General features: G+C 40.3%; 2 protein-coding genes and 1 long non-coding RNA gene across 3 annotated transcripts in view; 1 reads left to right on the plus strand and 2 right to left on the minus strand.

The window, feature by feature from the left end:
- Window positions 1-10,536, plus strand: part of LOC117337393 — a 32,672-nt gene extending 22,136 nt beyond the window's left edge. The window contains exons 2-3 of the mRNA XM_033898366.1: window positions 1,167-7,300; window positions 7,877-10,536. Of these exons, the coding sequence (XP_033754257.1) occupies window positions 1,167-7,292 (6,126 nt within the window). The 3' untranslated portion in view covers window positions 7,293-7,300; window positions 7,877-10,536. The remainder of the gene's footprint in view (window positions 1-1,166; window positions 7,301-7,876) is intronic.
- Window positions 10,537-11,115: 579 nt separating this feature from the next.
- LOC117337394 (mdm2-binding protein-like) overlaps window positions 11,116-25,629 on the minus strand; it is a 30,494-nt gene continuing 15,980 nt past the window's right edge. The window contains exons 9-19 of the mRNA XM_033898367.1: window positions 25,114-25,177; window positions 24,731-24,857; window positions 21,074-21,379; window positions 19,736-19,894; window positions 19,304-19,435; window positions 16,724-16,815; window positions 15,777-15,874; window positions 14,075-14,648; window positions 13,011-13,124; window positions 12,174-12,239; window positions 11,116-11,462 (exon numbers count right to left, since the gene is read on the minus strand). Coding sequence (XP_033754258.1) covers window positions 11,403-11,462; window positions 12,174-12,239; window positions 13,011-13,124; window positions 14,075-14,648; window positions 15,777-15,874; window positions 16,724-16,815; window positions 19,304-19,435; window positions 19,736-19,894; window positions 21,074-21,379; window positions 24,731-24,857; window positions 25,114-25,177 — 1,792 coding nt within the window. The 3' untranslated portion in view covers window positions 11,116-11,402. The remainder of the gene's footprint in view (window positions 11,463-12,173; window positions 12,240-13,010; window positions 13,125-14,074; window positions 14,649-15,776; window positions 15,875-16,723; window positions 16,816-19,303; window positions 19,436-19,735; window positions 19,895-21,073; window positions 21,380-24,730; window positions 24,858-25,113; window positions 25,178-25,629) is intronic.
- LOC117337397 lies at window positions 17,694-19,253 on the minus strand. The gene is made up of 3 exons (XR_004534807.1): window positions 18,099-19,253; window positions 17,780-18,004; window positions 17,694-17,732 (listed from the first exon to the last, which is right to left on the minus strand). It is a non-coding gene; the product is annotated as an uncharacterized LOC117337397 (long non-coding RNA).

The raw sequence follows: 25,629 nt of genomic DNA on the forward strand, positions 1-25,629 counted from the left end.
GATGATAAAACCATATAAATCCTCTGATGATGAAACCATAAAAATGCCCTGATGATGAAACCATATGAATTCCCTGATGATGAAACCACATAAATCCTCTGATGATGAAACCATACAAACTCTTGATTATGAAACCATATAAATGCCCTGATGATGAAACCAAATAAATCCTCTGATGATGAAACCATACAAACTCTTGATTATGAAACCATATAAATCCTTTGATGATGAAACCATATAAATCCTCTGATGATGAAACCATACAAATCCTCTGATGATGAAACCATACAAATCCTCTGATGATGAAACCATAAAAATGCCCTGATGATGAAACCATAAAAATGCCCTGATGATAAAACCATATAAATGACCTGATGATGAAACCATATAAATCCTTTGATGATGAAACCATATTAATCCTTTGATGATGAAACCATATAAATCCTCTGATGATGAAACCATATGAATCCTCTGATGATGAAACCATACAAATCCTCTGATGATGAAACCATATAAATGCCCTGATGATGAAACCATATAAATCCTTTGATGATGAAACCATATAAATCCTCTGATGATGAAACCATATAAATCTGATGATGATGAAACCATACAAATCCTCTGATGATGAAACCATATAAATGCCCTGATGATGAAACCATATAAATCCTCTGATGATGAAACCATTTAAATGCCCTGATGATGAAACCATATAAATGCCCTGATGATGAAACCATACAAATCCTCTGATGATTAAACCATATAAATCCTCTGATGATGAAACCATATAAATCACCTGATGATGAAACCATATGGAACCTTGATGAAACCATATAAATGTCCTGATGATGAAACCATACAAATTCTCTGATTAAAAATAATTTCCATTGTGTTTCAATTCAGGCACCATTGGCACATCAACACAAAGAACAATTGATCAACATTTTAATTCTAAATAATAATGCTTCAGTTTTAAACTTGATTTGAAATACATTTCTGATGTCAGTAGATTTGTGATAGGTTTGATGGGTCAAGTTGGCTTTTGATCTCATTGACTGGCAGCTGGAAGATATACCACCATAATTTAGTGATAAGTTAGGATAGCCTATCTCGGTAATAGTGTTGATTTGTATTTTTAGAGCAACTTTCATTTTTTGTCTTTCCAGATGTCTGTGATTATCCGCCTGCAGGGCCTGCCATGGTCGGCGAGTGCCATGGACATCAGGAAGTTCTTCAAGGGCATGAGTATCCCACCAGGGGGCGTGCACATCATTGGTGGTGAACTTGGCGATGCCTTCATTGCCTTTTCCAGTGATGAAGATGCTCGGCAAGCGATGATGCTGAACATGCAGTACCTAGACCAGGATCAGATCAAGCTTTTTCTCAGCAGTAAAACAGAGATGCAGAACGTAATAGCTGCCGCTAAAACATCCACAGTAGCAGCAGTGCCACAAAGCCAGCCACAGATAGCTGCACAGCCACCATCACTTCCAGGCATGCCTGTAAACCCACATCTCCAGGGCTACCCAGCAGACCAACAACAAGCTGCATACCCTAAAGGAGGACCCAACATGGGTCAGGATCCCAGTAGGGGCCAACAATTTCCAAATCATCCTTACGAAGGTCACCAGTACCCTCAGTATCCAGAAGAGCAAGCAACCACAGATAATGATAGATTTCCTCAGACACCATATGAGCAAGCTAGAGGTCAGCACCAGGCTGCATATCCAGATCCAGCTAGAGGTATGCAGCCAGCTGCTCCCTTTGAACAAGGAAGAGACCCTGATCAAGCATTCTTTGATAGGGGCAACACTTCACATGCTAGTTCGTTCAAGCAAGCAAGAGGCCCACATCAAGCTCCTATGGATCCAGCAAGAGGTTCACAACAACCTCCTTTTGATTCAGCAAGAGGTTTGCAACAATCTCCCTTTGATCAAGGAAGAGGCCCACATCAGACTCCTATAGATCCAGCAAGAGGCCCACAACATGCTCCTTTTGATCCAGCAAGAGGTTCGCAACAATCTCCCTTTGATCAAGGAAGAGGCCCACATCAAGGTTTAATGGATCAAGGAAGAGGCCTACATCAAGGTCCAATGGATTCAGCAAGAGGGCCAAATCATCCCCCTTTTGATCAAGGAAGAGGGCCAAATCAAGCTCCCTCAGAAGGAAGAGGTCCTCCAGTATCTTCTTTTGAACGTGGTAGAGATGGGAGAATTCCATCACAATTTGAAACTGGTCGGGGTATTCCATCCACTGGCTTTGGCCACGGACAAGAAGGTAGAGACACATTTGTACCAGGGCGTGACGGTAAAGGTCCCCCACCACTGTATGAGCCAGGTAGGGATGGAAGGTTTGATCAGGAAAGAGATATGAGGTCACCATTGGATCAGAGGAGAGGGGTAGCAACAGGCTTACCATCAGTTGGGTTTGAACCAGGCCGAGGCCCACCACCTCTGTTTGAGCCAGGACGGGAAGCTAGAGTTCATCTACCAGACGGTGCAGAGCAAAGATCTGGGTCTTTTGGTCAAGGTCATGATGGACGAGCTCCACCTCAGTCCACTGCATTTGGTCGAGGAGGGGAGGACAGACCTCCATTTGAGTCCGGCAGAGAGACCAGGGAAACAGGCAGAGACTCCAGATCTCAATCAGGAAGCATGCCTGTCAAATCTGACAGATCTGATAGAACTCAAGTTGATAAAGCTGACGAGAGACGCATCAGTGAGAGAAGCGACCGTCGTGATTCTCCACGAGGCTCATTCAGCAGAATAGACAGAGACCGTGATAGAGATCGAGATCGAGATAGGGATCGAGATCGTGATCGTGATCGAGACCGAGACAGGGACCGTTACAGGGATAGAGATCGTGATAGAGATAGGGATCGAGATCGAGAACGTGATAGGAGTGATCGAAGGGACAGGGACAGAGACCGTGATAGAGATCGGGATCGAGACAGAGATCGGGATCGAGATCGGGACAGAGATCGGGACAGAGACAGATCCAGGGACTGGGCACGATCAACTGACAATAGAAGATCTCAGTCAAGGACAAGCGACAGTGACAAATCAAAGGTGTCCACCTCTACTGCTGTCAAATCAAAAACTACAGCCCAGCCTACATCAACCACCACTAAATCTTCTACAAGTACAACTAATGCTCCAAGTGGTCTTTCCGCTGCAGCTACCACAGTGACTGCCAGTGCTGACAAGATCATGGCTGCTCTGCCAAATCTAAAGGACATACAGTTGCCTCCAGGTTTAAAGGATATAAAGTTGCCTCCTGGTTTGAAAGATATTAATCTCACATCTGTGATGACTTCCACTGCTGGGCTACCAACTGCAGCTAATCTCCCAGGCAAATCGGAGTCTAGTTTGGTCACTAAAGATTCTGGCTTCATTGGTCAGCAAGGAAGACCAACACCAGCTAGTATGGCGAGTATTGGCTTGAAAGGTACTGTACCACCAAAAGGTGGACTGCCCCCTCCTTTGATTTCTCCAGGGCAACGGCCACCTCAACAGCAATTCAGAGATCAAGGACTGCCATTTAGAGACCAGGGTCCACATGGCCCTTCACCTCATCGAGACCAAGGGCCTCCTCCATTCAGAGACCAGGGTCCACATGGCCCTTCACCTCATCGAGACCAAGGGCCTCCTCCATTCAGAGACCAGGGTCCACATGGCCCTTCACCTCATCGAGACCAAGGGCCTCCTCCATTCAGAGACCAGGGTCCACATGGCCCTTCACCTCATCGAGACCAAGGGCCTACTCAATTTAGAGATGCTGGTCCGCCTCATGGAGACCAGGGACCTCGTCCATTCAGAAATCAAGGGTCATCACGTTTTGGGGACCATGGGCCTCCACACGGAGACCAGGGACCTCCACCATTTGAAGACTGTGGACCTTCAAATAGAGATCAAGGACCACCATTTAGAGAAGGCGGACCTCCACCATTTAGAGATGGACCAGGACCACAATTTAGAGAAGGAGGGCCTCCATTTAGGGACGGTGGGCCACCATTTAGAGAAGGCGGACCACCATTTAGAGATGGTGGACCACCATTTAGAGAAGGGGGACCGCCGTTTAGAGAGGGCAGACCACCATTTAGAGATGGAGGACCTCCATTTAGAGAGGGCGGACCACCATTTAGAGATGGAGGACCTCCATTTAGGCAAGGTGGACCTCCATTTAGAGAGGGTGGACCTCCACATCAGGGACCCCAACAAGGACCACCATTCAGAGATCAGGGACCAACACAATTTCCTGAAGAGGAGGGATTTGGAGATGATATGGGAAGATTTGGTCCGGGTGATGGAGAAATGTTTCATGGTGATAAACCATTTCCTGACAGACCCCCTTCAGCTTCTGAGAGGAGACCAGACAGACCATCACAGGGTCTGCTTCCACTTCCTGATATGCCCCCTCTGTCAGCTCGTAGGGGCCCAGGAGGTCCACCTGGTGGACCAGGAGGACCTGAGGACCGGTTTGGTCCTCCATTTGGTGGACGGCCTCCTCATGATGAACCCCAGTTTGACCCAGACTTTCAAGAAGGGCATCATCCTGATGAGGGTATGCCGCAAAATATGGACTACGAGGAGCCTCGAGGACGCCGGCCAGGCATGCCTCCGATACCTAATGGTCCTCCAATGAGACCTCCTCATGGAGGCCCACATGGACCTCCCAGGCACCGCATGGGACCACCAATGGATGGTGGTGGAGATTACCACGAGTTTCCTTCAGATGGAAACCAAGGTGATTTTGATGAAAGATCAGGACCATTTGGACCTCGTGGCCCTCATGGACCTCATGGACCTCATGGACCACATGGACCACATGGACCTAGAGGACCAAGGCCTCCACATCCAAGATTTGGACCACCAAGAGATTCAGACCATCGAATACCACCAAACTTTGAGAGAGATGGACCCCCTAACAGAAGAAATATGGACCATGACACGGGTGGTGACTTTCCTCCAGAAGACAGAAATTTCCGAGAGGACATTGGTCCAAGTGATGCGGATCATCGACCACCGAGAGGACCGCCTCCTAGATTTCATGATGGCCCTCCACACGGGCGTGACTTTGGTGGAAGAGATAGACCTTTTGGACCAAGAGATGGACCAAGAGATGGACCAAGAGATGGACCTAGAGATGGTCCTAGGGATGACAGGAACTGGGGACGGGGTCAAGACTTCAATCGTTCAGATAATTCTCGAGAATCCGATCGATATCCACCTGGTAGAGGGAGGGAGTCAAGAGATTTTAGAGATGAAAGTCCAAGAGAAAGGGGAGACAGCGACCGAAAAAGAGATTCCAAGGGAATACTAGGGGAGGCTCCGCCAGGCATTAGACCTTTTTCACGACCACATGATGATCGCTCTTCTAGACAAGACGAAGATTCTCGACAAGGAGATTCGCGGCACAGCGATTCTCGGCACAGTGATTCTCGATATGGAGAGTCGCGATTTAGTGATTCTAGAAACAATGATTCGAGGCAATCCAGTGAAAACAAAGACAGTGACATGAGAGGACAGAAACGTTCATATTCCCCGGCATCGGCCTTCGTCATTTGTGTTTCTAATATGTCGTTAACTATTACTTTCCGGGAAGTGAGACATTTCTTCAACGGTATTGAAATACCTTGGGATGGCATGAAGCTCATTAATAATAGTGAAGGTAATAGAGTCGGTAAGGCATATATTCGTTTTGATACAAGGGAAAATTACAGGCAGGCTTTAGGTGCACAAGGGAAGTTCATGAATGGCAGAAAAGTAGATGTTCGCCCTTGTTCCCTTGAAGAGTGGAATAGGGCTGTTGACTCGTATGTTCCAAACAAGTATGACAACAAGCCATCTGAATTGACAGAATCAACTAAACGACCTCGCCTTGAAGAGTCAACTAAAAAGCCAGAAAGAACTGATTCAAAAGCATCAAGTTCTGATAAAAAGTCATCAAGCTCTGATAGTAAGTCTTCAAGCTCTGAGAAAAAACCAGCAACCTCTGAAAAAAAAGCTGACACCCTTGAGAAAAAATCTGATTCTACTGAGAAAAAAACAGACAATTCAGAGAGAAAAACAGAAAACACAGAAAAACAATCTGCAACTTCCGAGAAAAAGGCTTCAGAAATGAAGAGTATAGTGCAGCTGAAAGGGCTGGGGATGAATGTTATCAAGGAGGATATTCGTAATTTCTTCAAAGAATTAAAGGTCTCTGAAAGTGCAATGACCATACATATTGAGTACGATGTAAAGGGAAGAGCAACTGGCATAGGTTTTGTGGAATTTACAAATGCATCCGATCAAGAGAAAGCTCTCAAACTGGATGGAAGAAAAATGAGTCAGCGCATAGTCAGAGTGTGTGTAGCTAAGCAAAGCGAGCTCGACCAAATGACACAAAGGCAACAGGACCAACTAGCGAAATCAGCCGAAATGGACTTCAGTGCTTCGGATGTAGGTGGGAAACCTACCAGCAAGACAACAAATAATGATGCTACAGTGAATGGGAAAACAGAAGACGCTAAAGATAAAGATGGGGCTTACACGTTGTTTCATTTTTACTGTGCGCATATGCAGGGCCTTCCTGCCTATGCAGGCATACAGGATATTCAGCAATACTTCACGGGACTTGAGATTGTACCACGTGGGGTTCAGTTTGTCAAGGACTCCAGCGGAAAATCTTTAGGCGAGGCCTTCATTGAGTTTGTTACCAAGGGCGACTGTGAGAAAGCAGTGAAGAAAACAAATGGGAAAATGAGTAACAATATCATTTCAGTGAAAGGAATCTCCAAGTCGGACATGAATGATTATCTGCAACAGACACGCACGCCATTGTCCCGGCATGGTATGACCCCACGCTCCTCACTTCCTTCTATAATGTCTGGAGCCCCTCCATCTCACACCCCGCCCTCATTGGTTCCACACGGGCAACCTTCCCATGGACCACCACAACACGGACCACCACCGCATGGACCACCACAACATGGACCACCACCGCATGGACCACCACAACATGGACCACCACCGCATGGACCATCTCCACACCAACTCCCGAGGCGACCTGCATTCTTCTTGAGAGCACAGAATCTTCCTTTTACGATGTCAATACGAGAAGTACATGGCTTCTTCAAAGATTTTGACCCCATCTATGAAACAATTAAAGTACAGATAGGAAATGACAGTAAGACGGGAGGAACTTCGGCCATTGTCGGCTTCCGGACACCTGAGGAGAGGGATACAGCCTTAAACAATCTCCACCAGAAGGTTTATCGCAATAAAACTATTGTGTTACTGCCAGCGTGAACAAACAGGTAGGTTAAAATTCCTAAACCATGGGTGTGTAGGTTGATCCGGATCAAATAATACTGACAATTTGCTTTCCAAATTATTTGAGATCGTGAACAAACTTATTCAACAAGTTGTTTTATTCTATATAAAGTGTAAACTACCGTAAAAACTTCTATCCGTATATTTTGCTCATGAAAATTTTGACAAAATTATGTCCAGGAGGTTCCGAAAACGATGTATGAAAATGACACTAACACAGAGTTAGTAGTTATGTAGTTTTTGCTAAAATTTTGTAATAGACTTTTAATTTTCTCTGTAATGGTCACTTTTTGAAAATTATTACCTGGAGCTTTCCCCTAGCATTTAAGCAACACCCCTCATTGTGTTATTCCCCTGGTCTTATAGGAGGATATAATAGGGTGTTACAAAAATGATGAAAATTGTAGCCTTTATGAGATATAGAGGAAAATACACAAGTCTCATTGTAATTGAACTATTAATACCAGAAATAGATGCCTGTGATATAAGTTATGTGATTTTTATGTTATTTCCATGACAAAATGAACATACACATAAGATGATCCCGTTCTCTTTGACAGGTCTGACTACTGGAAATTGCTAAGGTGCTCCATAGATAAAGCTCCCTGCTCCAATTTCTACCACTGTGGAGGATATTCTGTTGTGGAGATCAGCGTTCCAGGCTCTGAGCTTAAAAACTGCTGAAGACAATTCTATTGTTCTGTGATCTCTCGAGGAGGGTATAATGGTCCAATCTTGGATATGAACTAAACGGAAAGGTTCCCAGCTCAGTGCTCGAAGGCTGCTAAAGACAATTCTGTAGCACTATGACCTTGAAGAAAGGTCATCACTATGACCTTGAAGAAAGGTCATGAATACAGCTTTGACCTTCAACAAAAGGTCATCCTACTTTGACCTTGAAGAAAGGTCACAATATTCTGTAGTACTGTACGTGTGACCTCTAAGAAAAGGTCACCCTACTTTGACCCTGAAGAAAGGTCACAATATTCTGTAACCTAAGAAAGGTCACCCTACTTTGACCTTGTACAAGGGTCATATAAAACCATAGAGATGTTGTGGATATCATATTCCTGTTTGTGTTCAAAAGGTGAAGATGTATTCAGCTACAACCTGAAGTCACAAAGACTATGATCAACTCTAATGTGACTTTAAAAGTAACGACCCCAGGTGTGCATCTTGAGACTTACATACATTATTAGTTCATAAACTGGAGTTTGCTAGAGATGTAATCTTCTGGCCTCGGCTTCATCAACATCCAAAAACTTGTGGAAATTTGTTTCGTAAATTTTCTGTCTGAAAGCATTATTGTGAAAAACATCTTTTAATGAAGGAGCTGTAATTCTGTGATTCTATGGACAATTTTGAGTTAAGGAAGTTGAGTTGAAAAGTTGAGGAATGATGACTGGTGGGTTATCTGCATACAGGAGCAGTATATATACACTGTAAAATCGGTATTAGATACGTGTCTATAATATAGCTAGCAACAACCGTGAATGTTGGACAAGGCTCAAAGTCTTTTGTGGAACTAAAAACATTTACTTGTCATAAGTGACAGAGACATGAAAAGATTCAGATACTATCAAGTTCATTCGCTAAACATCTTTTAAAATAATTTGCCACACTACAAGTGAGACAAACTATATGTTATTTTTTGTGTGCAAATAATTATTCTGACGGTCACTGTAAATCAAACATTATTTTTAAACCATAAATGTTGAAATGTTATATTTTTAGTATTGATTTAGTTTGTTTTTTACTCATAAAACACAAAACGTTTACTATTGTGCTATCTATGATTTCATATCCTCAAGGTTAATATTTTCAATCATTTAAATTTCCATGGGTTTACCAAAAGCTTGGAAGCAAAGATACATGTAATGTATTTTTCTTTGAACATATGAAACCACCGATAATTGAAGGACTATATTTGTAATGTTTTTTTCCATCTTTTTTTTTTTTTTAAATGTTATCATTGAAAAAATACAACAATCCACAATGGTTAATTGTAACAATTTAATTAGTATATATACATGCCAAAATGTCTGCTTATTGAGTCAAGGGAATTTTCATGCAATACTTCATTTATTCATGAGAAATTTAAGGCAGTGAAACTGTAAAAGAAAAAAATCCCTCATAGTAACAATTGCTGGTTTGTGATATGGCCAGAAAAGTTAAATCTGTCCTCTTAATCAATCACTGAATAAGCAAGGCTTGGATTTTACGTAAATTGAAAAGTCTGCTGTGAGAGTTATGGTTGGTTGTTGTATAAAATTCCTAATAAATGTATCACCATATTTATCTAATAATAATGCCCTACCCCCAAAAAAAGCCCTCTTTTCATTTTTGTAGAATCATAAATTTTTTTAAACAGTAATTAGCTACTCAAGAGTTGTCTTTCCTTAAACTGGGAAGAGACCTTCCAAAGCTGTGTACAGACCTGTCATTCATGGCCATAGCTTGCCAAATTTGTTCCATCATCTAAATCGTTTTGTACCAATTTCAGATAGACTTCACTATTTTTGACTACTAGTTAATTTAATAGAAGTTTCTGAAGACTGCTGTATGTATACTAGAACATGGCCCGGTTGTTCAAAAGATGATTAGCTTAATCACTTGATTAGTGAAAATCTCATTTCTCCTTTACATTAAAACCTAAGTGTGTGTATTCCTCAAAATAAGCAGGCAACAAGAGACTGACAAGTTTCATAAAAGTTTGTCAAGTTAGTTTTACAAGAAATAATTCTATCATGATGTTAAAATTGTTGTTTAATTGTGATTCTGTACTCTAATCGCCTTTTAAATAACTGGGCCCCGATTACTAGCAACTGTAGGATTTGATATCTTGATTTTTAACAGAAATATGTATTGCTGTTAATTCTTTTATTTTTGGTCAACAATAAGCCCACAAAAATATTGTGTCAACATGTTACTTGTCATCCCATTGTAGGCTTATTGCAGGAGAGATCGATATAAACCCAAGACTAAGATCTTGTGGCAAGTTTCATTTTCTAGTTAACAATTGAAAGTCAGCCTTAAGCTTGTGTACAGCATCATTCCTGCCCCCTACAAGTTTTTTTTCCTCTGTCCAGACATTGCTACACCCTGCAGATTATTATAGTTTTTCACGGGAAATTATTCCTGAATTTGTTGTTGTCGTCCAGCTATCATTGTTTTACCATGTACGACCATGTTCATTGTGATCATTAAATTTGTACAACAATGTCTCGTTTGTTATTTTGTTGGTGATCAGAGGCATAATGTCAGTAATCTATACAAGAGGTCTAATGGGCCTTCATCTCTCACCAGTTTTCACTTTGATGGTGCTTTGTCATTTAATCAAAATAATTTAATATATACAGAATTATATAAGTTCTAACAAATTTGACCCCTGTGACCTTTCATACAGGTCAAAGGCATTTATAATTTCTTCCCACAAACTTTGTTGCGCAGTATCTACAAGCCAATTAGCACGATAATTAGTGTTTTGCTTTTTGAAAAAAGCAACTCAATTTTGTCCCTGGGAGTAGAGAGATGAGGCCTAATAGTGTAAATACAAAGAAGTCTGAAATTATTTTTCTTCTTGTTTTGATGTTGAAAATTATTTTCATCAAATCTGGTATTAAGTGATATCAACTAAATTGCCTTGAATTGTTATAAGATATCCCTCGAATCAATACTGAGAAGTGGATCCCTAAACAAATCTTTATAAGACATGATTGTACAGTGATGCAGGCACTGTGGACCTCTTGTCAACAGATCAAACATCTGCACAGACACAAACTCAAAAGAGATTTTGAAGAAAAAGATAGAAAAATATTTATTTCTCTAAAATATGGATGAATTGCTCATTTTCCACATATAAATATTTGATCACTTGATCAACATGATATGTCTAGTGAATTCTCAGTTCAGATCCTACCGGTACATAATTGTAGATCTGAATCTAAATATATAGAGTTCATTAAGACCTAGATCATACAATTTACTATATTGCACATTAGACAAGAGCACCATGATTATATCACAGGGATGTTTACAGGCTAACTCTTTGACTTGAGTATTTGTCACTGTCTCTAACACTGGTAGTTATCTCCCTTTGGTCTCCTTTCCACCGATACTTTGGCGTCGCGTTTCTACATCAATCACCTGGAAAAGGAAACGAGAGAAATCAATGAGTGCCAAGCTCGCAGCAGAAGCCAGCATATTACACTATAGCTTCAGAAACGTGTAAGGATAGAGAGCCCAGATACCAAATTAATGATTATTTTATACCCCAAGAGTAAAATATGAAGAGTCGAAACAAATTCCAAAAGTAAGTTTTTATGTTGAATGATTGAATCCAAATATGTGAAATTCAGAAAAATTCCTTTTTAAAAAAAAATTAATTTCAGTATACCTGCATGGATAAAAACTAGCTCTCAAAAACGTACCCCAAAAACTAAAGCATTATTAGCTCATGTTGCTTGTAAAATTAATAGTAGTAATCATAACCATGTCAGTTCAGCTGTTTCTTTGCTTCACTACAATTATACAGCTACATTCTTAATTTTACATACTGTAAACATGAAAATTTATCAAAGGCGGAATTAGTGCTAATTTAAACGTGGAGTCCTTCTGATTGCTAAAATTTCCCTCGCAAATATTATTTTGATATCAATTTACGAAGCTACAAATAGAAATAAATACAGGTGGATCGATTTCAAAAATTACCCCCACACATATAGTTTATATATTGAAATTTTGAAATTAACACCCTGAGGAAATAACTATGTTTACAGTAGCTGTACCTAAAGTTTTGTTTAAATATTTTTTGCAGAAGTAGGTCAAAGTGAACTTTGACCCGACAGGATGACTGACCTGTTTTACTTGTCCCTCTGCTATTCTCCTCATCTCCTGTCTCAGATTCTCCGATGTTGGCAGATCCTGCATTAAAGCATTCGTACTACAGAATTTTTCACTTTTGAATTAATATCCAATAAAAGTTGTTAACTGATAATTATGAATTTTTCAACCCCCCACATAATACTTATCCAGATGAATGATTTATTTATTGGTGATGAACATACATGTATCCTGATGAATAATTCATTCTTGGTGAAGAACATTTTAAAGGACAGTGGTACTGAACGTCAAGATATTTTGATACATGAATATGAAAACATGTTACTCTATTGTATCCAAACAGTACCTAAGTGTACATGTCTTAACACCTGACTTAACAGACACCAAACTTTACTGACACCTGACTTTACTGACACCTTACTTTACCGACACCTGATTTTACTGACACCTGACTTTACCGACACCTGACTTTACCGACACCTGATTTTACTGACACCCGACTTTACTGACACCCAACATCACTGACACCCGACTTTACTGACACCTGACTTTACTGACACCTGACTTTACTGACACCTGACTTTACTGACAGCTTGACTTTACTGACACCTGACTTTACTGACACCTGACTTTACTGACAGCTTACTTTACTGACACCTGACTTTACTGACACCTGACTTTACTGACATCTGACTTTACCGATACCTGATTTAACTAACACCTTAATTTACTAACACCTCACTGCAGTGACCCTTGACCCTATCAACACACCACTTCCCAGACATCATACTTTGGGCAGGCTGAGTGCTAAAATATGTACAGTGTATAATACCTGTTATCTGGTCTACATACCATTACATACAACTTTGTCACTTTGTAAAGCCTTGTAGCACATGATGCGTGGATGGCCGAGCTTTGGTCGACACTGTTTTTCTGCAGCACGTCGGCAACAATGTCCAGTAGTTTCTACAACAAGTCACAGATTTATCGGTGCAGGGATGAAACAGTGACAGACGATTCAAGGCTGAGATAATAAATCTTGATACAAAGTCTATTTGTACAGCATATAAAAAAAGGTTAATTTGATACACAGTCATGGTACATCATACGAGACAATAATCAAGGATTTTTCGTTTACAGGTTAATTTGATAAACACTTAGGATAACTCTGGAGGGGGCCATTTGCCCCATATTTTCTAAAATGGCCCACCAAAACTCACAAATTTCTTAATTTTTTTATGTTTTGGCCCATAGTATTTCTGAACTCTTGTCAAAATGGACCATGATTTTTGGGGCCAGGGTGAACCCTGAACAATAATCAGGGCTTTTTTTCACTACTTTGGGAATGGGGCCTTTAGCTTTGGGATTGGGAAAAAATGAAAGGCAATAGGTAAATTAGGACAAATGGACATAATGGTAAAAATAACAAGTAGCCCCCCAATGTTATGTGTCTGGAAAATAAAACCGGAAGTTGGAAAAAAAAAAAAAAAAAAAAAATAACAAGTAGATATCTAGACACAATTATGGATCTATGCTCTATTCATTTAGACTCTGGAGCATTATCTCCCTTTATCAGGCCAGAATAACCAATAAAACGTAGACGGGAAGGCACCACCCGGATTTTTAAAGACATAATTTTTTTATAGATCATTCCATTGGGAATTTTGACTGGTCGGATTGGGAAAAATATCCAATTTTGCTGTGGGGAGTGAGGCCGAAATCCGGCCCAAAATCGGCAACAAAAAAAGCCCTGATAATAAAGATAATAATCAGGGATTTGTCATTTATTACTATAAAGTGTTTTATCCTCACAAAAATTAATTTTTGGAATTTCGGATCACATTTCAAACAGTAAAATTCATGTTTGATACCAATATGCCATCAAAAATAAATAAATCAAAAGATAGCTTTGTCACCTGTTTGTGTCTCTCAGAACGAGACAGACGTTGCTGTTCTTTAGACTCTCCATTAGACGCCAAGCTTGTCCTTCTATTTTCCGTTCCTGATAGTGACAGCCTGCTTGCTTTGGGTACAGTAGATTCCTTAGATTTATCTCCCTTGAGAGCAGGCTCGTAGAGTGAGTGGCGCCGCTGAGAAGAGATTGAGTGTGCCGACTTTCGTGGAGACCTCCGTAGAGGTAAGAAATCTGTATTCGTCTGACTTGGCGACTTTTGTGAATCTAACTCTGCTCGAGTTGAAAGACTGGATACTTTTCTTGGGGATCTTCTAATTTTCAAATCTGCCGTTTTCGTAGGATTTTTTCTAGGTGATTTCCGTAATGTCTTTAAAGGAGATTTCACCAGTGGTTTCAACCCAACAGGCGACTTTAATCGTTTTCCACTCTTCTGAGGGCTTGATACCTTTTTCCTTTTTTTTCCCAAATTGAAGGTCGGAACTGAACAAGAGCTGTCAGTTTCATCCTTAATGTAGCGTTCTTGTAACCTCTGCTTATGGCTGTCCAATCTTTCCCCTTTTTTGTCTCTGTTTAAACTGTAGACAAAGATCACAGTTAATGAACTATGTATCAACACAATCATATAGTTATCATTTTTAAGATTATTTCTATTTTAAAATATATTTCCCATTTTACATTTGTAGTCGGTGTTATCAGTTTTTACAGTTTTACTACAAATTATAATACCATATTTATCTGCAAATAAGCCCCTGTCCACAAACGAATCCTTTCTTAAATATTACAACATCTTAAATTTTAAAACAGTAACCAAATATTACAGAATCATAAATTCTAAAGCAGTAACCAAACTATGACTAAAAAGAACTATGCAGAGAAAGTGTAAAATAATATGGTGTGCTTATTCTCGAGTATCAGCTTATACCCAGTAAAATATGGTAACACCTCTAAAACTCTCAAATAAGACCCCAAGACCTCCCCAAGCTCTTAAATAAGACCTCAAAATTCAGAAATAAAATGTGCACTATTTGATGAGAATGCATACGGTATTTCTAGAAACTTCAACCACAGCAAATTTACAGTGCTATAGTCAGTAGAAAATAAACTTTGTTGAAATGCTTTAATGTAAAAAAAAAATTAAAAATTTTAGGGGCTATAGATACCAAGAACTTGATACTTGTATCAGTTATAAGCCGAATCGGAGAAATGCTGTCATCGATTTTACCCATATCACAGGATTTTTCTTGCCTATATACCTGGGTCCAAAATCAGGCCCCATTCCCACTGGTGTATATTGTTAATGGAGTTCTTAACTTAAAAGTACTAATGATTTTAAAATGCAGTTACTTTCATGCGGGAAAACCTCAGTAGATGTTCCCACAGTTTACACTTTTGTTGCACAGAAGAAATAAAAATTTCCACCAGATGGCAGTTTTCAAAAAAAATACATGTCCCCTATCGGTCCCGCTAAAAATAGTAAGTTATCTGAACCAAAACCTCTAAGACTTAAACATGATCTTTAGCTTATCATATTGAAGCTACAACATAACTTACACCAACATGCCTAGAAGCATAGCTGAGAAAAGTGCGGAAAACTGAGTGGACGGACGGACAGATAGACAGACGGACAAACGGATGGGAGGAAACCTATTGTCCCAACGGTTCCCCCGGTAGGGGACAAATGATGAATGAGAAAAGAGGCTTACTATATGTCGTGACAACAAGACTGCAGATACGTTGGAATTGTCTCCTGCCCCAAGTCTTCCGAGTTTGGCACAACTGACTTCTTGCACCTTCCTTGTCTCTGTAAAGACCGTGAGAAACAGGTAGAAACAAAAAGCTATGAGAAACTTAACGTAATGTAATTTCATGTAAAGTTACTGTAAAACCAGCATATATCAATCACGCTTAACCAAAGTGGACAAGTGGGTCTTACTGTCGGAGAAAAACCAGAGTACCCAGAGAAAACCCATATGGCTGGGCTTGTGACCCTATAATTTTGGATACACAGTTGGGAAATTGAACCCTGGTCATCCTGGTGAAACGCAGGTTAACACTGCACCATCTGACCACACAAGACATCATAGTTTGTTATGAAGTATTACAGACTTAACTAGGCACAATGGGAAACATTCCCATGAACATTTCTAAAGTTCTATCTAAAACTTTTTGAAAAAATGTGCAAAATATAGCTCGTTAATAGATAATGGATCACAATTCAAAGGCGATTTGAATGGTTTGTAATCAATATTGGGCAGGAGCACATTTTCCCCAATTGGAGATTGGTTTTTGACCTTGAGATAGGTTTTCTGACCTTGAGATAGGTTTTCTGACCTTGAGATAATTTTTCTGACCTTGAGATAAGTTTTCTGACCTTGAGATAAGTTTTCTGACCTTGATTTAAGTTTTCTGACCTTGAGATAGGTTTTCTGACCTTGAGATAAGTTTTCTGACCTTGAGATAAGTTTTCTGACCTTACATTTCCCCCAAAGGCAGATTGGTTTTCTGACTTTATATTTAAGTTTTCTGATCTCGATATAGGTTTTCCGACCTTGAGATAGGTTTTCTGACCTTACATTTAGGTTTTTTGACCTTGCATTTTCCCCAACTGGAGATAGGTGTTCTAACCTTGAGATAGGCTTTCTGACTTTACCTTTTTCCTGATTGGAGATAGGTTCTCTGTGTTCGCTGTGCCATCAGGTTTAAATAGTTTTAGTAGATCTTTGATATCAATGGATGTGGGTTCTGTCAAAACACATTACATAGATTCAGTCAGTCATTGTAAATACCTCAATAGATCAAAAACTAAGCATTTCTTATCACTGGATCTATTAAATACCATATTTATCCTCAGATAAATCCCTGCCCACAAATAAGTCCCCTCTTCATTTTACAGTATTATCAATTTTGAAATAGTAGGTTAAAAGTGGTTCACAGATAAGCCCAACTCAAACTTTAATATTCCTCTTTTAAACTTGAAGAGGTGGCTTGTTCAAAGAAAAATTAATTAGATATTAAAGTGTTTTGTGCAGTCGAAGTGTAGCTAGGTAAGGGTTTACATTAATCAAGAAATAAAATATTAATTAGTCTTAATAGATAGCCAAAGTACCACTACGTGAACAGGCTGTATAGGTATCAAATGTACGTTTCACTGGAGTTGTCTACCTTGGGTGGGCTGTATAGGAACATTACACTGGAGTTATCTACCTTGGGCGGGCTGTATAGGGAATGAACATTACACTGGAGTTATCTACCTTGGGTGGGCTGTATAGGGAATGAACATTTCACTGGAGTTATCTACCTTGGGTGGGCTGTATAGGGAATGAACATTACACTGGAGTTATCTACCTTGGGCGGGCTGTATAGGAACATTACACTGGAGTTATCTACCTTGGGCGGGCTGTATAGGAACATTACACTGGAGTTATCTACCTTGGGTGGGCTGTATAGGGAATGAACATTACACTGGAGTTGTCTACCTTGGGCAGGCTGTATAGGGAATGAACATTTCACTGGAGTTATCTACCTTGGGCGGGCTGTATAGGGAATGAACATTACACTGGAGTTGTCTACCTTGGGCGGGCTGTATAGGGAATGAACATTACACTGGAGTTGTCTACCTTGGGCGGGCTGTATAGGAACATTTCACTGGAGTTATCTACCTTGGGTTGGCTGTATAGGGAATGAACATTTCACTGGAGTTATCTACCTTGGGCGGGCTGTATAGGGAATGAACATTTCACTGGAGTTATCTACCTTGGGCGGGCTGTATAGGGAATGAACATTTCAATGGAGTTATCTACCTTGGGTGGGCTGTATAGGGAATGAACATAACACTGGAGTTATCTACCTTGGGTGGGCTGTATAGGAACATTTCACTGGAGTTGTCTACCTTGGGCGGGCTGTATAGGAACATTACACTGGAGTTATCTACCTTGGGTGGGCTGTATAGGGAATGAACATTACACTGGAGTTATCTACCTTGGGCGGGCTGTATAGGGAATGAACATTTCACTGGAGTTATCTACCTTGGGCGGGCTGTATAGGAACATTTCACTGGAGTTATCTACCTTGGGTGGGCTGTATAGGAACATTACACTGGAGTTATCTACCTTGGGTGGGCTGTATAGGAACATTACACTGGAGTTATCTACCTTGGGCGGGCTGTATAGGTAATGAACATTACACTGGAGTTATCTACCTTGGGCGGGCTGTATAGGTAATGAACATTACACTGGAGTTATCTACCTTGGGCGGGCTGTATAGGAACATTACACTGGAGTTATCTACCTTGGGTGGGCTGTATAGGGAATGAACATTACACTGGAGTTATCTACCTTGGGTGGGCTGTATAGGAACATTACACTGGAGTTATCTACCTTGGGCGGGCTGTATAGGAACATTTCACTGGAGTTATCTACCTTGGGTGGGCTGTATAGGAACATTTCACTGGAGTTATCTACCTTGGGTGGGCTGTATAGGAACATTTCACTGGAGTTGTCTTCCTTGGGTGGGTTGTATAGGGAATGAACATTTCACTGGAGTTGTCTACCTTGGGTGGGCTGTATAGGAACATTACACTGGAGTTATCTACCTTGGGTGGGCTGTATAAGGGAATGAACATTTCAATGGAGTTATCTACCTTGGGTGGGCTGTATAGGGAATGAACATAACACTGGAGTTATCTACCTTGGGCGGGCTGTATAGGAAAATTTCACTGGAGTTATCTACCTTGGGCGGGCTGTATAGGGAATGAACATTACACTGGAGTTATCTACCTTGGGCGGTCTGTATAGGAAAATTTCACTGGAGTTATCTACCTTGGGCGGGCTGTATAGGTAATGAACATTACACTGGAGTTATCTACCTTGGGTGGGCTGTATAGGGAATGAACATTTCACTGGAGTTATCTACCTTGGGCGGGCTGTATAGGTAATGAACATTACACTGGAGTTATCTACCTTGGGTGGGCTGTATAGGTAATGAACATTACACTGGAGTTATCTACCTTGGGTGGGCTGTATAGGAACATTACACTGGAGTTATCTACCTTGGGTGGGCTGTATAGGGAATGAACATTACACTGGAGTTATCTACCTTGGGCGGGCTGTATAGGGAATGAACATTACACTGGAGTTATCTACCTTGGGCGGGCTGTATAGGGAATGAACATTTCACTGGAGTTATCTACCTTGGGTGGGCTGTATAGGAACATTACACTGGAGTTATCTACCTTGGGCGGGCTGTATAGGAGACGACATAGCCACACTGTCTGTTGACTGAAGACGACTCAATGTACGCTTTTGGGATTCACAGTAAATCAGCAGTTGTCTCTCCTGCCATTCAGATGGATTAATTTCCAGTTCTACAAGAATGAATGTAAGAACATTTTTGTATTTTAAATGCTCAAAGCGTAGTGGTATAAAGAAATGTCACAAGGAGGTGTGTCCCTGATTTGTCTGTTTTTTTTGTTTTGTTTTTGTTTTTTGTTTTTTTTCCTGCGTTCACTCAAAAGCAATACCTTGACTGCTGAATGGCTGCTGTAACAAAGTGTCTAGATAAAACTGTTTTAAAACGTCTTATAAGTTCAGGATTTTATAGAGATTAGAGGTCACACCTACACAGATTACTGTAAAATTCAGACTGATTACCAACATGAACCTACCTGATAAAGCACCGTTTGCCTGCAAAGTGGGAGGAGATTCAAAGCTTGGTTGAAACTTTGGTAAGTCACACCACAAGCTGTCTCGGAGATCAGTATAGATGTTTGAAAAGAAATCCTTGACCTCACTAAGCTTGACCTTGTGACCTTGACCTCTTTCTCCTGAAAATACAGAAATCATATCTCACAATTAGACAAGAAGACCATGGGGCTTAATGCTCATCTGACTCTAAAGACATTTGTACTATTGTATTGTACATACTCAGTAGCAACAGTATAGTGCTATTGTTGGCCATGGTGGCCATCTTGGATTTTGGACCAACCAGAAAAATAACAACACTTGGTCAAGATCATCTCTAGATCATTGCAGCCAAGTTTGAGTTAAATGCCACTGGTGGAACTTGAGAAGAAGTTTACAAGAGGTGTTGTTCAGGAAAACCATGAATGCACTTTTGGCCTTTTTCATCTCAAAAACAACTACAAAGTACAAACACTTAATGAATTCCGATTAGAAAGCTGTTTGACTTTGATCAGTCCACTTGATCCGGGTGTTTTTCTGCAGAAATAGTGATCCATACGGAAGAATTGGACCGATGAAACTTGTGTCATTGCGCAGAAACAAAGTTTCTATTAATGAACAGTGACCTTCACCTTTGAACTTTCACTTGAAATCCAAGAGTAGGGAAGCACTGTGTAAGAGTCTGAAACCAATTTTCTATTCATAGTAAATGACCTTAATATTTGACCTTTTGACCAAAACATTCTAAGCAAGCAGTCCTGATAAGAAAGCAGTGTATGAAGTTAAAAATTAAAATTTTGTGTTATTCTTTGGAAATTGTGCTGCAGACAGATGAAATGACGGATAGTGGCATTACAATATCCCCGTCTGAGATCTTTGATCAGCATAAAAATCTCGCCTTCTGATCTCTGATCTACATAAAAATCCCGCCTTCTGATCTCTAATAGGCATAACAATATTGCTTTCTGATCTCTGATCATCGTAACAATACCCCTTCTGATCTTTCATAACAATAACCCCTTCTGATCTTTCACAACAATAACCCCTTCTGATCTTTCACAACAATACCCCTTCTGATCTTTCATAACAATAACCCCTTCTGACCTTTCATAACAATAACCCCTTCTGATCTTTCATAACAATAACCCCTTCAGATCTTTCATAACAATAACCCCTTCTGATCTTTCATTACAATAACCCCTTCTGATCTTTCATTACAATAACCCCTTCTGATCTTTCATTACAATAACCCTTCTGATCTTCAATCATGGGGATCATTATGATGGTGTCAATGTATACATGTCATTTAATTTAAAACCTACTCAGCCATTGGTGTAGTAATTCTGTCTGTTTCTGCCACAAAATGTTGTTAAATTCCTCCAAGGTGTCTGCGTCAAGGGCAGGTAACTCTGACAAAATATCGCTAGGGTTCAGGTCACCGTCAGCAACACTAGCCTCATCACAAGGCCGTACTGCATTCTTAAACAGCATAGTCATCAAAGACCCATTCAAAGCTTCCGGGGGACACAGTCTGGTCACAGTCAAACTTTGTTGTTTGGACGGTTGCCGTGGCGATGTGATAAGGAAATGGAGGTAGCTGTACCCGCTAAGTAATTCTTCCTCTGGCTCTAAAATCACAAAATAAAAAGTTTGTTTCTCCTTATATTTGAAATCTAAGGTCAGGTAGAAATAGATAACAAGAGGCCCATGGGGCCTGTATCGCTCACCTGGTTGGATTAGACCAAATGTCAAAATAATGTTCATATTCAATTTGTTTTATTTGTAAAACTCTAACAATGCTATATATGGTTATAGTGTGGGAATCCGAACTGCTTTAAAGATTAATGAAGTCCAGTTTGAAAGACCTCAAGAATTGTTTATAGAACATGCATTCATCACTTTATGACTAGTAGCGATTTAAAGGAATTACCTCTATTTCACCTATTGGGCCCAGCCCCTTTGACCCTTCGGGGTCAGAGTCACCATTTATGCAAAATCTGTTCCCCTGTTTCTGACCAAATTGGGTTCAAATCCATTCATAACTTGATGACTAGTAGCGATTCAAAGGAATTACCTCTATTTCCCCCACTGGGCCCCGCCCTTTTGGCCCCTTTAGGGTCAGAGTCACTGTTTATGCAAAATCTGTTCCCCTTCTCCCCAAGGATGTTTCGGACCAAATTGGGTTCAAATCCATTCATAACTTTATGACTAGTAGCAATTTAAAGGAATTACCTCTATTTCCCTTATTGGGCCCCAACCATTTGGCCCCTTTAGGGTCAGAGTCACCATTTATGCACAATCTGTTCCCCTTCCCCCAAGGATGTTTCTGACCAAATTGGGTTCAAATCCATTCATAACTTTATGACTAGTAGCGATTCAAAGGAATTACCTCTATTTCGCCCACTGGGCCACGTCCTTTTGGCCCCTTTAGGGTCAGTCACCATTTATGCACAATCTGTTCCCCTTCCCCCAAGGATGTTTCGGACAATATTGGGTTCAAATCCATTCATAACTTAATAACTAGTAGCGATTTAAAGGAATTACCTCTATTTCCCCTGTTGGGCCCCGCCCCTTTAGCCCCTTTGGGGTCAGAGCCACCATTTATGCAAAATCTGTTCCCCTTCCCCAAAAGATATCTCTGACCAAATTGGGTTCAAATCCATTCATAACTTTATGACTAGTAGCGATTTAAAGGAATTACCTCTATTTCCCCCACTGGGCCCCGTCCATTTGGCCCCTTTAGGGTCAGAGTCACCATTTATGCAAAATCTGTTCCCCTTTCTCCAAGGATGTTTCTGACCAAATTGGGTTCAAATCCATTCATAACTTTATGACTAGTAGCGATTTAAAGGAATTACCTCTATTTCCCCTATTGGGCCCCGCCCTTTTGGCCCCTCGGGGGTCAGTGCCACCATTTATGCAAAATAGGTTCCTCTTCCTCCAAGGATGTTTCTGGCTAAATTGGGTTCAAATCCATTCATAACTTTATGACAAGTAGCGATTTAAAGGAATTACCTCTATTTCTCCTATTGGGCCCCGCCCCTTTAGCCCCTTTGGGGTCAGAGCCACCATTTATGCAAAATCTGTTCCCCTTCCCCCAAAGATATCTCTGACCAAATTAGGTTCAAATCCATTCAAAACTTTATGACAAGTAGCGATTTAAAGGAATTACCTTTATTTCCCCTATTTGGCCCCGCCCCTTTGGCCCCTTGGGGGTCAGAATCACCATTTATGCAAAATCTGTTCCCCTTCCCCAAAGGATGTTTCTGACCAAATTGGGTTCAAATCCATTCATAACTTTATGACTAGTAGCAATTTAAAGGAATTACCTCTATTTCCCCTATTGGGCTCCGCCCCTTTGGCCCCTCGGGGGTCAGAGTCACCATTTATGCAAAATCTGTTCCCATTCTGCCAAGGATGTTTCTGGCCAAATTGGGTTCAAATCCATTCATAACTTTATGACTAGAAGTGATTCAAAGGAATTAACTCTATTTCCCATATTTGGCCCCGCCCCTTTGGCCCCTTTAGGGTCAGAGTCACCATTTATGCAAATCTGTTCCCCTTCCCCCAAGGATGTTTCTGACCAAATTGGGTTCAAATCCATTCATAACTTTATGACTAGTAGCAATTTAAAGGAATTACCTCTATTTCCCCTATTGGGCCCCGCCCCTTTGGCCCCTCGGGGGTCAGAGTCACCATTTATGCAAAATCTGTTCCCATTCTGCCAAGGATGTTTCTGGCCAAATTGGGTTCAAATCCATTCATAACTTTATGACTAGAAGTGATTCAAAGGAATTACCTCTATTTCCCATATTTGGCCCCGCCCCTTTGGCCCCTTTAGGGTCAGAGTCACCATTTATGCAAAATCTGTTCCCCTTTCTCCAAGGATGTTTCTGACCAAATTAGGTTCAAATCCATTCATAACTTTATGACTAGTAGCGATTTAAAGGAATTACCTCTATTTCCCCTATTGGGCCCCGCCCCTTTGGCCCCTCGGGGGTCAGAGTCACCATTTATGCAAAATCTGTTCCCATTCTGCCAAGGATGTTTCTGGCCAAATTTGGTCAAAATCCAATAAGAACTTTTTGACTAGTAGCAATTTGAAGCAAATGTTGACGGACGGACGGACGACGGATGCTGCGCCATGGCATAAGCTCACCGGACCTTCGGTCCAGGTGAGCTAAAAACCATATGCCTTAGGAAAGTAATTGACCAGGATGATCTTGACAGTAATTCCTTAAAATTGCCAAAAATACTGCAACAAAATGTTAGTGTACACAAACAATTTTTTCCTTCTGCTTAGGTTATATTAACACCACTATATGCTAAAAATCTCAGAAAATTATCATGCAAATATCGGCGCCCTGCACCAAACAGTCCTTAATAATCAACTGTTGTTGAAAGAAAATGTTTTCAGAAGGACCCACAGAAGGACAACAGCAGAAGACAGCAGGACAACAGATGTCATGAAAATTAACCCACAACATAAACTTGCAAGACCCCTAATTAATATAAGGCCATTAGGCAAATTACGGTAATACAGTGGAACTTCCCTAAACTGATCTGACATGAACGGTAGATAAATATTTCGCCAGTTTAGAAATTGTTTGGTTTAGAGAAGTGAACTTTTGAATGACTTGGTCAGGATCTAGATATAGTTGGTGGGATGATGTTTTGTAGATTACATATATATGTTACACTACGTTGTCTTCTTACTGTATATTCAATACACCGGTACTATTTGGTTTATATTTTGAAGGAAATCAATTGCTAAAAATTCTGAATATATAAGAAATAAACCAGGTAAACTTAAGTTATAATAGCGATTCCAAACGTATCTGCACTCACAGCCTTCCGGCCTGTCGCTACAGCTCCGTGCTGATGATCATGGGGCCCCATAAGGGATATTTATTTCATTGTATACCTGTTTTACGTAATACATAAACTGTTGTATATATATCCCGAGATATCATCCTCACCCTGCACAAACATGATGTCAGCCATGATGCTCTCCTTCCAGGTGGTGCTGTTCAGATAACGATTGTGATTGGTTGAACAGTCATCCAATGGTTTTCTATAACTGGCCAGACGTGCCACAATCCCAGTCTGAATAAAAAGTTTAATAGTAATGAAAAGTTCTATCGTCCAATCAGAAATCAGCTGCACCACATCATAAGCTCAATTGCCTTTCAGGCAGGTGAGCTAAAAATATACAGGTAGTTTTTTTTTTTTTTTTTAAATGCCTCAATTTTTAGTTTAAAGGATACCTCCTGGTGAAAAAAAAATAAAAGAATTACTACCTAAGCTATCAACAAAGGACATCCTTATGTATACAGGAATTTTCATCGAAGGAAAAACTTACATCATGGTCAGATGTCAACTGGTCCATAAAGGCAAGGGAGTGGGGATGAGAGTCAGCCAAACATCTGTATACACCACTAAGGAAATACAATTTATACAATATCCAACAAAAAACAAAACAAAAATCTAAAATCTAAAATTTGTTGTTTAGACTTCATAGATTGGAGAAATTTGGTATGTTACTTCCAATCAAGCTCAATTTTCTCTTTGTTGTATTCAAAATGTTGTTTTCTGTCAAACATATATGTGTGACAGACGAAAATGTGTCATTGAGATTCAATAGCCTACTAAAAACATCAAGACCAGGATTTCACCAAAGTGAAATACAGTTAAAATCATATCCTATGGACGAGGGACTTTGCATTGTAAAAACATTGAAGCAATATTTATCTGTTACTAAAGAGATTCGTGGGAACACTACAAAGGTATTTTTGAGTTTTCACAAGCCCTACAAGCCTGTTACAAAAAGTACCATATCAAGGTGGATCAAAACAACATTGATGAAAGCTGGTATTGA

This window comes from Pecten maximus, chromosome 11, assembly GCF_902652985.1.
Source record: "Pecten maximus chromosome 11, xPecMax1.1, whole genome shotgun sequence".
In the NCBI taxonomy this organism is placed as follows: Eukaryota; Metazoa; Mollusca; class Bivalvia; order Pectinida; family Pectinidae; genus Pecten; species Pecten maximus.